Source organism: Pseudophryne corroboree, chromosome 3 (genome assembly GCF_028390025.1).
Source record: "Pseudophryne corroboree isolate aPseCor3 chromosome 3, aPseCor3.hap2, whole genome shotgun sequence".
NCBI lineage: Eukaryota > Metazoa > Chordata > Amphibia > Anura > Myobatrachidae > Pseudophryne > Pseudophryne corroboree.
The window spans coordinates 121549632-121562952 of NC_086446.1; the positions used below are offsets into that span (position 1 = coordinate 121549632).

Below are 13321 nucleotides of genomic sequence, written 5' to 3' on the forward strand. Positions count from 1 at the left end.
ACAGCAATGACACAGTTCTCTAATTACTTTACTCTCAAATTCTCGACCTTGATCGGAATGAATCCTTGCTGGCAATCCGTAATGTACGAAGAATTTCTCCCACAAGGTTCTTGCAACAGTTATAGCAGTCTGGTTCACGGTTAAATAGGCTTGGGCATATCTCGTGAAATGGTCAGTTACCACAAGAATATGACAGTCTGATCTTCCAGGACCATCTAAGGTGAGAAAATCGATGCATACTAACTCCAAAGGTCCCGTGCTGGTGATGTTAACTAATGGAACGGCAGATATAGGTAGCGTTTTTCGGAGAATACAATTTCCGCATGTTCTATAGAATCGTTCTATATCCTGATTCATATGAGCCCAGAAGAATCGATCGGACACCAACCCCTGGGTTTTCTCATATCCAAGGTGACCATGTTGATCATGCAATGCTTCTAGCACCCTCTGTTTATACTTTGTTGGTAATACTATCTGCATTTTAGTACCTCCGTCATTCTTCATTACTTTTCGATATAATACCCCATTCATAATAGTTAACTTCCTGTACTGTCGCATTAACACTTGTGCCTTCCTTGGTAATTGAGAGCGATGTAACTGATAAGTATGATCTTCAATAATCCGAACAATAGGAAGAATATTGGGGTCATTTCGTTGTTCGTGAGCCAGTTGGTCGGAGGTTATTATCCCTAACCCCTGCAGTTCAACCCTTCCTAATCTACAATAGGAAGGTGGAATAGCTATTTCAGAAGCTCCTATATCATATACAGCAGCCACTTCTTGATTTCTGGTGATACTAATATGTTGGCACAGTCCTTTCACTACCCCAGCGGGTACTTCAATCCAATCAGAGCCACCTCCTGGAGCTTCCGGGTGAGGCATCCTGGATAGAGCATCCGCATCCTGGTTATTAATACCTGGCTTATATTTGATAGTGAAGTCATAGTTGGTAAGGGCTGCAAGCCATCGGTGTCCAGTGGCATCAAGTTTAGCGGATGTCTGTACATAGGTAAGTGGATTGTTATCCGTCTGTACAATGAATTGAGCTCCGTAAAGATAGTCGTGCAATTTTTCGCTAACCACCCATTTTAATGCGAGAAATTCCAACTTGTGGACTGGATAATTTCTTTCACTACTGGAAATTCCTCTACTAACATAGGCAATGGGTCTCAACAGTTGCGCTTGTTTTTGGTACAACACTCCTCCAAGCCCGTCTAAGGAGGCATCTATGTGTACTTCGTAAGGCAAATCAGGTATAGCATATGCCAACACAGGAGATTTAGTGAGGCGATCTTTCAGAGTAACAAATGCTTCTTCACACTGTTCAGTCCACCTGTTTCCAAACAATTCTCTGGGATTATGGTAAGACATGTCTACATCTGATTTCTTCCTTCGGTCTTTATTTACTGGCAGATATCCTTTTGTTAAATCTGTCAATGGTTTAGCGATTTTGGAATAATGCTCTACAAATTTCCTGTAGTAGCCGCAGAAACCCAGAAAAGACCTCAATTCTTTAAGGTTGGTGGGTCGGGGCCATTTCTTCACCGTGGCCACTTTCTCTGGGTCTGTGGCTATCCCGTTCCGACTCACCACATGTCCCAAGTATTTAACTAAAGATCTACACAATTTAAATTTTTCGGCTGACAACTTTAACCCTCGGGATCGTAGACGATCTAACACTTTCAGTAACCGGGCATTGTGTTCATCTAGATCTTTCCCAAACACGATGATATCGTCTAGGTACACTAATACCTCCCGGTAACACATGTCACCTATAGTTTGTTCCATGGTTCGTTGGAAAGTAGCCGGTGCTCCCTTGATTCCTTGGGGCATCTTTAAGAATTCATAGAACCCAATAGGGCAGATGAAAGCTGTTTTGGCCCTATCCTCCTTACTCATGGGGATCTGATAGTACCCGCATCGTAGATCAAGAACGGAGAACCACTGGCTCCCTTGGAGGCAATCCAAGGCCTCGTCTACTTTAGGTACGGTGTACTGATCAGGCAAGGTTCTATTGTTCAGAGTACGATAGTCTATGCATAGACGAATTTCTCCAGTCTTTTTCCGAGCAACCACAATAGGTGAAGCATATTGACTCTCGGAATCAGCGATGACGTTATTTTCCAACAAATTCCTAAGGTGGCTCCTGACGTCTTCGAAATCAGCCGGAGCCAACCTCCTGGATCTCTCTCTAAATGGAGTATTATTTGTCAATTTGATATGATGCTCAACACCGGTGGCAGTCCCTAAGTCCCAATCACTTTTGGAAAAAACATCTTCCCTTAACATGATCTGTTCCATTAGCAGGTCTTTTCGTGTCTGATCAATATCACTCCCATGAAAACACTCTTCCAGATTCAATCGGTTGTAATTGAACGGAGACCCAGTAGACGAATGGGTAACCATTCGATCAGGATGACTTTCCAAGAATTTACAGTGAACTAATTCTGGTTCTACCGATGGGCTCATTCCTTCATTATTTCCTCTGTCTTGTTTATCACACCATCGCTTTAGATTTCTAAACATATTGGTATTAGTACCCACTATAGCGGACAAGTAGCCATTATCCCCAGGGGAATCAGGGCAAATCAGTGCAACCAATGGAATAGACTCATTAGGGGTAATTAGTCCAGGTTCCAAAGTAAGTTGTGTAACTATGTACCCCAAATACGGGTACTTCTGTTCACTGAGGCCCCATACTGTAAGACCGCTAAGAGCTTGAATGGGAACAGTTGACAGATTCTCCCGGTACCATGTTTCAAATACAATGGACACTTGTGACCCACTGTCCAACAACACCATACATTCCTGTCCATTTATTAGGGCTTTCACTAATGGTGCATGTCCCATGAGACTGTCTGGAATAGCATCGGACCATTGGGCACTCCCCATAGCATGAACATTTATTGTTGGGGAGCCTGTGAGGGGTTCACAGAACTCCCGTTGGGGTTTTCCATCTGCTCATCTCTGGACCGGTGGTAAAACGGCATTCTTCCATTCCTCTCCATACAACTCACTGGGCATTCAAAGGATCTATGCCCTGGTTGTCCACAATTATAACAGAGTATAGTCCCACGACTACCACTTCCCCTTGTCCTTCCTCTGTTTGAGTCCGACGTCCAGTAGGGCCTTGATGAAGCTGTACTCTGTAAAGCAATCAATTGGTCTATTTTTTTATTTTGATCTTCCAACAACTTAATCAATCGATCATCCATAACAGTGGAGGTGGGGGCAGGTATAGCAGGTATAATAGCTTTGACTCTCTTAATAGTCTTGTCTCGATTCTCAATTTGTACTTCCTCTAACTTGACCTCCTTCACAAGTTCCGTGAGACTGGGTGCGGGTCCTGACCGTCGGGTACAACGTAGTCTCTGTGCAACTGGATTAAGAGTGAGAGCTCCTTTCAGAACCTGTCGCATTCTGCTTTCATCTATCACCTCCTTAGCTATCCCCCCTTTCTCTTCAATTTGGTAAATCAATCTATCCACTCTATAAATATATTGAGTTAGAGTCTCCCCTGGTTCCTGATAGGTGCGATGTAATCTTGACATCAAATCCCCTACATCCTCCATGGTGCCATAAGAAAAATCCAAAGCCTCTAGATAATCCTTCAGAGTAGCTGTAGATTTACTCCTCCTTGTGGCTTGAATAACCCTCATAGCGGGTCCCCGGAGACTTTCCACTATACGCTGTCGTTTGATATGCTCGGGACATTGCCACTCTTCAGAGTGTTGAATGGCAGCCTCTCTCCAAGTATCGTAGGTTTCTTCACCAGCAGGCACAGGGGAAATACCCGAGAAAATCCTGAGTCTTCTATATCCCCCTTCATAATGCAATCTCTCCATCTGACTAACCATTTTATCCATCATTGTTTCCACCCCTTTTCCAGGAGATTCTTCCACATTCTCTGTCAGATCCCCCCCACTATTAATATGAAAACAGTCTCCTGCAGCAGTGGTATCATTTCCCACGTCTTCTCCTGGGGTGGCTGCTTCTTCCATACTTTCAGGCCACACTATTTGAACTTTTCGCCCAGGGACATCTTCAACCACCACCATACTGGGTAGTAATGTGTTATCCAAAGGAAGTCTATTACTAAATAGGATAGCGTAAGTTTCTCCCTCTTGTCCTTTCCATCGATCAACCATACAGGGTTGACTGATACCATAAAGTTGCACAACAGCCCGAATGACTGCATCATCACTGGCTAATGAAAGTTTTCCAACTAGCCCAAAGCTGCATAAGGGTTCCACACCCTTTTCTTTACACCACCTATAGATATCGGCGTTGGTAACTTCTTCCATGATGTATAGTTTTGGTATCAACCACTGAATCCTGGGTATTTTAGAATCTCAGCAGTGCCTCCAAATGTAACCCTTAGTTGCTCCCTATTTATTCAATACATAGGTTACTATTTCCAAATGACTTAGTGCCTCCACCCAAGCAGTCTATATAGCCAACCCAGGCTTGCTTGGGAAAGCTGTTGCCAGTAGTGTTGTAGTTACTGTTTAGAGTGTGGGTTGGGTGAGATGTTTAATTTACCTTGTTTTCTTCTTTTGTCTTTCAGATTCCGATGTTCATATGAATGAGACAACTGGTCCCCTTCAATGGTAAGTATTTATTAATAGGATGTTAATACCTTCTCATGTTCTCTTGGTTTCAAATTAAACCCTTCTTGAATTTAGGTTCACAGTATATCAACAATTAAAATCATTAACTGCAGAATAAAGATATAATTTACCAACATATATGTATATACATAAATGGTTACCTGTTATACCATATAACAAATTATTTTAACTAAGTGTATCAGATAGATTATCAATACAGCAACTATAACATTATATGTCACACTGCATTATCAGGTTTATGTGTTGGGTATACCCGTTAGTTATCGTTGGTGCACAGTTGGGGCCCAATTTACATTAGATACCCTGGCAGTAGTTCTATTATGGAAGCGGAAGGACGGATAGAGGTCCTATTTATTAAATTTCTCAATAAGGTCAATCCAGAGGTGTGACCGAGTCAGAAATCATCCTGAAGAGAACAGCGAAATAAATCCAAGGATCGCGGCTTCTGGCTGGTTTATGGTAGGAGGGATGAGGATATATCCTAGGATTTTCAGGAGCGATATCCAAATTTATATTATCAGTGTGCCTTTACAATGTTGGACGAATACAATCTTTATTATCCGCTTGGGGTAGACTGTTCACAGGTACTTTACTTACTCTCTATGTATGACTCAAAACCCGCTCAACTGTTGGTGAATAATTCCCCAATTAACTAATTATCTCAAAGGGACTACGGCATTTATGTCCATTCCAAACTGTCCTGTATACTTCAACGGTATAATCCGTGCAAAAGTGTCTTAGTCCCAGTGAGGGCACGATAATACGGTAAACTATGAACCATTCAGAGTTCACTTAATATACAGCTCTGCCAGTATTACTTTATGTTATTGACGGAGTATCAAGAGTTATTTCAATTATTCCCAATTTTAGATACAGTATTGGGAGGGTTCGTGGCAACCACTGATGTTACCAACATTATACTAGGGATCCCTAGAGTCTGTAGTGGTTATAGTCTCTTAATGCAATGTCATCCGTCTCATATTAATAATCCCCCTCTCTCAGCCCATGGTTGGATGGATCAGGATGGCCTTGGTCCCATAATTCTCTCCCCCAATTACCTCAGTCTGCTGTATAGTGCGTATTCTACCCCTAGAGGGAGACAGCCTGACCTCTGCTCAGCTCCCCCAGTGTCCGGCCCTCCTCCTCTCTGACTGACTTGACTATTACAGACTCCTGGACTTCTCTGCAGGCAGTTAGGACGGATATCAGTTTGTTTTCCTCGTCACAGCACAGCTATCTCCAGGAGCCATTAAGTAAGTATATTGGGCGCTTACCAACACTGTATTTAACCCCCTGTCACCAGCTCTGGGTATACTTTGCGCCTCCCTCACACTCCGTTCCCGTGTGTCCTCTATCAGTCTGCTCTCCCTCCTTCTTGCTGGCTTCTTATCGGCTCTCTCTCCAGCAGCTCTCCTCAGCACAGTCTTATGCTGTGCTCCTCATCTCCGTCTCCCGACGGCTTCGCATCAGCCCCGGATCCTCCCGTTCTTCCCAGCAGAGTCTAGTCCGGCCCTCCTCAGCTCCGTCTCCGGCCGCTTCCCTCCGCAGAAACTCGTGCCGCTCTCTCAGCTCCGTCCCCGGCCGCTTCCCTCAGCCGAAACTCGTGCGGCTCTCTCAGCTCCGTCCCCGGCCGCTTCCCTCAGCCGAAACTCGTGCGGCTCTCTCAGCTCTGTCTCCTGCCGCGCTCACTCCAGCTCGCGCTTCCCTCAACCGTCCTCTCCTCACAGGCACCCCCTCATCAGCTCGAGGGCTTCTCGAAGGATCGCTTGCAAACCTGCTCGTGACCAGAGGCCACAGTACTTCATTACAATAGTCCACTAGTTCCATTATAAATTCAACACCATCACCCAGCTTTTATAGATATATTATACATATATTAGAGTACACAAAGGGAAATCTATATCATATATTTATACATATATTATATATTTAATATATATATTCTAATAGAGTAGTCATGAATTATTGACCCTCACTATATCTCCTCAGTAGTCCTTATATTAAGGGGCTACACTCTGAAGTCTTCTGCCGTCACTGAAGTCTTCTGTTCTTCTAATACTCACCCGGCTTCTTTCTTCTGGCTCTGTGAGGGGGGTGACGGCGCGGCTCCGGGAACGAGCAGCTAGGCGAACCAAGTGATCAGACCCTCTGGAGCTAATGGTGTCCAGTAGCCTAAGAAGCAGAGCCTTGAAACTCACAGAAGTAGGTCTACTTCTCTCCCCTCAGTCCCACGAAGCAGAGAGCCTGTTGCCAGCAGGTCTTCCTAAAAATAAGAAACCTAACATAAAGTCTTTTCAGTGAAACTCAGGAGAGCTCCCCTAGTGTGTGTCCAGTCTCCTCTGGGCACAGAGTCTAATAGGCCCTACACACTGGCAGATAAAACTGAAAGATATGAACAATCTCGTTCATAAATGAACGAGATATAGTTCATGTCTTTCAGTGTGTAGGAACCAACAATGTACGATGCGCGTCCCCGCGCTCGTTCATCATTGGTCTATCATCGGCCATACATGCAGGACAATCTGAACGATAACGCACTATACGATATGCGTTATCGCTCAGTCTGTATATAAAGCTGATGACGATCCGCCAGACGCCGGGGACCCGCCGCTCAGGACACTCCTCACCGCCGCCCACCGCTGCACAGGACACTCTCCACCGCCGCACAGGACACTCCCTGCCGGCTGCCGCCGCATAGGACACCTGCCGCCGTAGCGAGGAGGAGTGCCTCACAGAGGAGCAGCAGGAGCTGAGCCAATAGGTAAGTAGAAACGGTTACCCACTGACCACCAATGTATGACACGGGGCACACACTGTCCACCAATGTTAATAATAATAATACAAAAACAGGACACAGCATTATTTCATTAATCACACTGTCCACCAATGTATTTTAATATTCCCACTGGCCAGTATGCATATTGTATATGTTTTTAGTACACAGCATATGTACTGAGAGCACATGCTGCATGTATACTGGCTGGGGACATATATCACTGTCCACCAATGTATATTATAAAATCCACTGGCCACCAATGAAATAAATATGTCCCCAGCCAGTATGCATTTTGTATGTGTTTTCAGTACACAGCATATGTACTGAGAGCACATGCTGCATGTATACTGGCTGGGGACATATACACACTGTCCACCAATGTATCTAAAAATTACCACTGACCACGAATGTTTTATAAAGATGTCCCCAGGCAGTCAGTAGGCAGCATTACACATTACGTCCGACAGCGTCCCCCTTTTTACACATTACGGCAGACAGCGTCCCCTTTTTACACAATACGGCGCTTGTTTTTACACATTATGGCAGACAGAATAGTTAGAGAAATAGAGAGAGAGAGAGAGAGAGAGATACTTACCATGTCTCCAGCGCTATGTACTTGGTAGAGGCGCAGTTGCAGCAGTCCCTCTCCTTCCGTATTGGCTGACCGCCGCCGCTGTGAATGCTGGGATGAAGGAACCGCATCCCAGCATTCACAGCAGCGCCTGGCAGTCAATACGGAAGGAGAGGGACTGCTGCAGCGGCACCTTGACCAATTACATAGCGCTGCTGCGGCTCCAGTCCCCCTCCCTCCTTCTCCGCTGCCTCCGGCGCTGCTACAGCAGAAGCGGCATGTAATGAGTCAATTTGACTCATTACATGCCGCTGGCCTTTGTGCGTTCAGAGCAATTGCGCTGTGTGCCAGGCACACCGGGCACACACGTAGTTACGGGCCTGACCCTCCTATGAAACCATGCCCAGTATTTAAATGAACCTCAATCTTTCAAATCTTGCAGATCTTTCATATCTTTCATATGGATTGGTCAGTGTGGATGCACATAATCGTTGATGTGAAATCTTTCATCTATCATATCTTTCATCTTTTAAATCTTTCAAATCTACAAGTGTGTAGGGCCCATAACTGAAGTCTGGAGGAGGGGCATAGAGGGAGGAGCAAGTTCACACCCATTCAAAGTCTTATAGTGTGCCCATGTCTCCTGCGGATCGCGTCTATACCCCATGGTCCTTTTGGAACCCCAGCATCCTCTAGGACGTAGGAGAAAAGTATATTAGCTCCTTGTAACTTAAAACCAACAAACAGTACAAGCAACAGCAAAGAAAATTGTAATCAGTTTCTTAGAAAAGGATGGGTTGCTATCCTTGCAACCGCAGCATCTGCTGCAAATATACTGCATGGAGAAAAAGCTCTTTATATGGGAAGCAGAAAATGGTTATAAATACTCCATAAAAGCAGTGCCGTAACTAGGCATTTTAGCGCTGTGTGCACGAAATGACATTGGCGCCCCCCCCAATGGAAGACAGGGGCAGTGCGCGCCGTAGGCGCGTGAAAAATTTATAGGGGCGTGGCTTCATGGGGAAGGGCTGTGGCCACAAAATAATAGCAATTCATACTACGGTGCACAGTTGTCTCCATTATTCAAATTACGCTACACAGTAGCGCCACTACACCAGGTAGAGCCCCTTTTATACATTATAGCAGACAGCGTCCCCCTTTTTACACATTACAGCAGACAGTCCCCCTTTTTACACATTACGGCAACCAGTCCCCTTTTTTACACATTGCGGCAGGCAGTCCCCCTTTTTACACATTACGGCAGGCAGTCCCCCTTTTTACACATTGCGGCAGCCAGTCCCCCTTTTTACACATTACGGCAGCCAGTCCCCCTTTTTACACATTGCGGCAGCCAGTCCCCCTTTTTACACATTGCGGCAGCCAGGCCCCCTTTTTACACATTGCGGCAGCCAGTCCCCCTTTTTACACATTGCGGCAGCCAGGCCCCCTTTTTACACATTACAGCAGACAGTCCCCCTTTTTACACATTGCGGCAGCCAGTTCCCCTTTTTACACATTGCGGCAGCCAGTCCCCCTTTTTACACATTACAGCAGACAGTCCCCCTTTTTACACATTACGGCAGCCAGTCCCCCTTTTTACACATTGCGGCAGCCAGTCCCCCTTTTTACACATTGCGGCAGCAAGTCCCCCTTTTTACACATTGCGGCGGACTGGCTGCCGCGCGGCAGCCAGTCCCCCTTTTTACACATTACGGAAGACAGTCCCCCTTTTTACACATTGCGGCAGCCAGTCCCCCTTTTTACACATTGCGGCAGCCAGTCCCCCTTTTTACACATTGCGGCAGCAAGTCCCCCTTTTTACACATTGCGGCAGCAAGTCCCCCTTTTTACACATTGCGGCGGACTGGCTGCCGCGCGGCAGCCAGTCCCCCTTTTTACACATTACGGAAGACAGTCCCCCTTTTTACACATTGCGGCAGCCAGTCCCCCTTTTTACACATTGCGGCAGCCAGTCCCCCTTTTTACACATTGCGGCAACCAGTCCCCCTTTTTACACATTACGGCAGACAGTCCCCCTTTTTACACATTACGGCAGACAGTCCCCCTTTTTACACATTGCGGCAGCCAGTCCCCCTTTTTACACATTGCGGCAGCCAGTCCCCCTTTTTACACATTGCGGCAGCTAGTCCCCCTTTTTACACATTACAGAAGACAGTCCCCCTTTTTACACATTGCGGCAGCCAGTCCCCCTTTTTACACATTGCGGCAGCCAGTTCCCCTTTTTACACATTGCGGCAGCCAGTCCCCCTTTTTACACATTACGGCAGCCAGGCCCCCTTTTTACACATTATGGCAGACGGTGTCCCCGAGAGAGAGAGAGAGAGAGAGAGAGAGAGAAAGAGAGAGAGAGAGAGAGAGAGATATACTTACCATCTCCCCGCTGGCAGTCACGCTCCTCGTGCAGCTCCTTCGGTGCAGGCAGATGAGAAGGAGGAGGAGACTGGAGCAGCAGCAGCGCTATTTCATTGGTAGTAAGCGCCGCTGCAGCAGCCCGCTCTCCTTCCGTATTGGCTGCCTGGCGCTGCTGTGGATGCTGGGATGGAGGAACCGCATCCCAGCATCCACAGCCTTGCCGGGCAGCCAATACGGAAGGAGAGGGGGCTGCTGCAGCGGCGCTTACTACCAATGAAATAGCGCTGCTGCGGCTCCAGTCCCCCTCCCTCCTCCTCCTTCTCCGCTGGCCGGCGCTGCAGCTCTCCTCCCCAGTGCGGCGGCGGCGCACTGCGCAGACTTCAGAGGCAGCATGTAATGAGTCAATTTGACTCATTACATGCCGCTGGCCGTGCGCCCTCAGGGCAACTGCGCTGTGTACCAGGCCCACTTGGCACACACGTAGTTACGGCCCTGCCTAAAGGATGTGGTTACGTGTAACACAGAAATTGTTGTGTATAAGATTTCATGCAGTCGTAATTTGATGTACATTGGAAAAACTAAGATGTGTTACACTAATGGTGCCCATACACTTGTGAGATATGAGGTGCTATCCTTCAATTTCAACTGAGTCTGTGAGAGAAATCAAAGGATTGTATGCACATTTAAGGTATCATGAGATGCGATGCGCGGGCACGCCGCTTGAATTTTGCATCTCATGATAGTATGTGCTGCACATAATATTTCTCACATCGCAGTGCGATCGCATGTGTTTTTTTAACACATGCAATATATCGCACTACAATGTGCGATGGGCACCTGCTGGCCCGTACCCACTCGGCGTTGACGTGCCCATCATGTGATTACCATGCGATCTATTGCATGATCGCATGGTAATCACTTTGGCATCACTGAACTGCCGGTGCGATGCCCTGCGATGTCGCGGGGCATCGCACAAGTGTATGGGCACCATTAGAATCCAAAAACATCTACGATATGGTAAGAATAATGTAAAGACACACAGTTTACCCAAACATTTTTTGGAACATCACAATTCAGATGTTAGTGGTCTGTCCTTTACTATTCTAGAACACATTAAACCCAACCCTAGTGGGGACAATAGAGTACTCTCCCTATCTAGAATGGAGTCCTATTGGATATTTATGCTTGACACACTCTGTCCAAAAGGTTTGAACGAGACCAGTGATATTGTATCCTTTTTATAGAAGATAAAGCTATTCCAAAACTGGACAAATACAACCCACATACTGTATGATTAAAAATGTCTGAAGGTATGATTACTGTACGATTACTAGTGATGTGCACCGGAAATTTTTCGGGTTTTGTTTTTTTGTTTTTGGATTCGGTTCCGCGGCCGTGTTTTGGATTCGGACGCGTTTTGGCAAAACCTCCTTGAAATTTTTTTGTCGGATTCGGGTGTGTTTTGGATTCGGGTGTTTTTTTACAAAAAACCCTCAAAAACAGCTTAAATCATAGAATTTGGGGGTCATTTTGATCCCATAGTATTATTAACCTCAATAACCATACTTTACACTCATTTTCAGTCTATTCTGAACACCTCACACCTCACAATATTGTTTTTGGTCCTAAAATTTGCACTGAGGTCGCTGGATGGCTAAGCTAAGCGACCCAAGTGGCTGACACAAACACCTGGCCCATCTCGGAGTGGCACTGCAGTGTCAGGCAGGATGGCACTTCAAAAAAATTGTCCCCAAACAGCACATGACGCAAAGAAAAATGAAAGAAAAAAGAGGTGCAAGATGGAATTGTCCTTGGGCCCTCCCACCCACCCACCCTTATGTTGTATAAACAACAGGACATGCACACTTTAACGAACCCATAATTTCAGCGACAGGGTCTGCCACACGACTGTGACTGAAATGACTGGTTGGTTTGGGCCCCCACCAAAAAAGAAGCAATCAATCTCTCCTTGCATAAACTGGCTCTACAGAGGCAAGATGTCCACCTCATCATCATCCTCCGATTCCTCACCCCTTTCACTGTGTACATCCCCCTCCTCACAGATTATTAATTCGTCCCCACTGGAATCCACCATCTCAGGTCCCTGTGTACTTTCTGGAGGCAATTGCTGGTGAATGTCTCCACGGAGGAATTGATTATTATTCATTTTGATGAACATCATCTTCTCCACATTTTCTGGAAGTAACCTCGTACGCCGATTGTTGACAAGATGAGAGGCTGCACTAAACACTCTTTCGGAGTACACACTGGAGGGTGGGCAACTTAGATAAAATAAAGCCAGTTTCTGCAAGGGCCTCCAAATTGCCTCTTTTTCCTGCCAGTATACGTACGGACTCTCTGACGTGCCTACTTGGATGCGGTCACTCATATAATACTCCACCATTCTTTCAATGGTGAGAGAGTCATATGCAGTGACAGTAGACGACATGTCAGTAATCGTTGGCAGGTCCTTCAGTCCGGACCAGATGTCAGCACTCGCTCCAGACTGCCCTGCATCACCACCAGCGGGTGGGCTTGGAATTCTTAGCCTTTTCCTCGCACCCCCAGTTGCGGGAGAATGTGAAGGAGGAGCTGTTGACGGGTCACGTTCCGCTTGACTTGACAATTTTCTCACCAGCAGGTCTTTGAACCTCTGCAGACTTGTGTCTGCCGGAAAGAGAGATACAACGTAGGTTTTAAATCTAGGATCGAGCACGGTGGCCAAAATGTAGTGCTCTGATTTCAACAGATTGACCACCCGTGAATCCTGGTTAAGCGAATTAAGGGCTCCATCCACAAGTCCCACATGCCTAGCGGAATCGCTCTGTTTTAGCTCCTCCTTCAATGTCTCCAGCTTCTTCTGCAAAAGCCTGATGAGGGGAATGACCTGACTCAGGCTGGCAGTGTCTGAACTGACTTCACGTGTGGCAAGTTCAAAGGGTTGCAGAACCTTGCACAACGTTGAAATCA

At 46.3% G+C, this 13321-nt stretch overlaps 1 protein-coding gene across 1 annotated transcript in view; it reads left to right on the forward strand.

Moving 5' to 3' along the window:
- Window positions 1-13321, forward strand: part of LOC135054944 (uncharacterized) — a 236422-nt gene that overhangs the window by 52182 nt on the left and 170919 nt on the right. The window contains exon 3 of the mRNA XM_063958436.1: window positions 4568-4610. Coding sequence (XP_063814506.1) covers window positions 4568-4610 — 43 coding nt within the window. The remainder of the gene's footprint in view (window positions 1-4567; window positions 4611-13321) is intronic.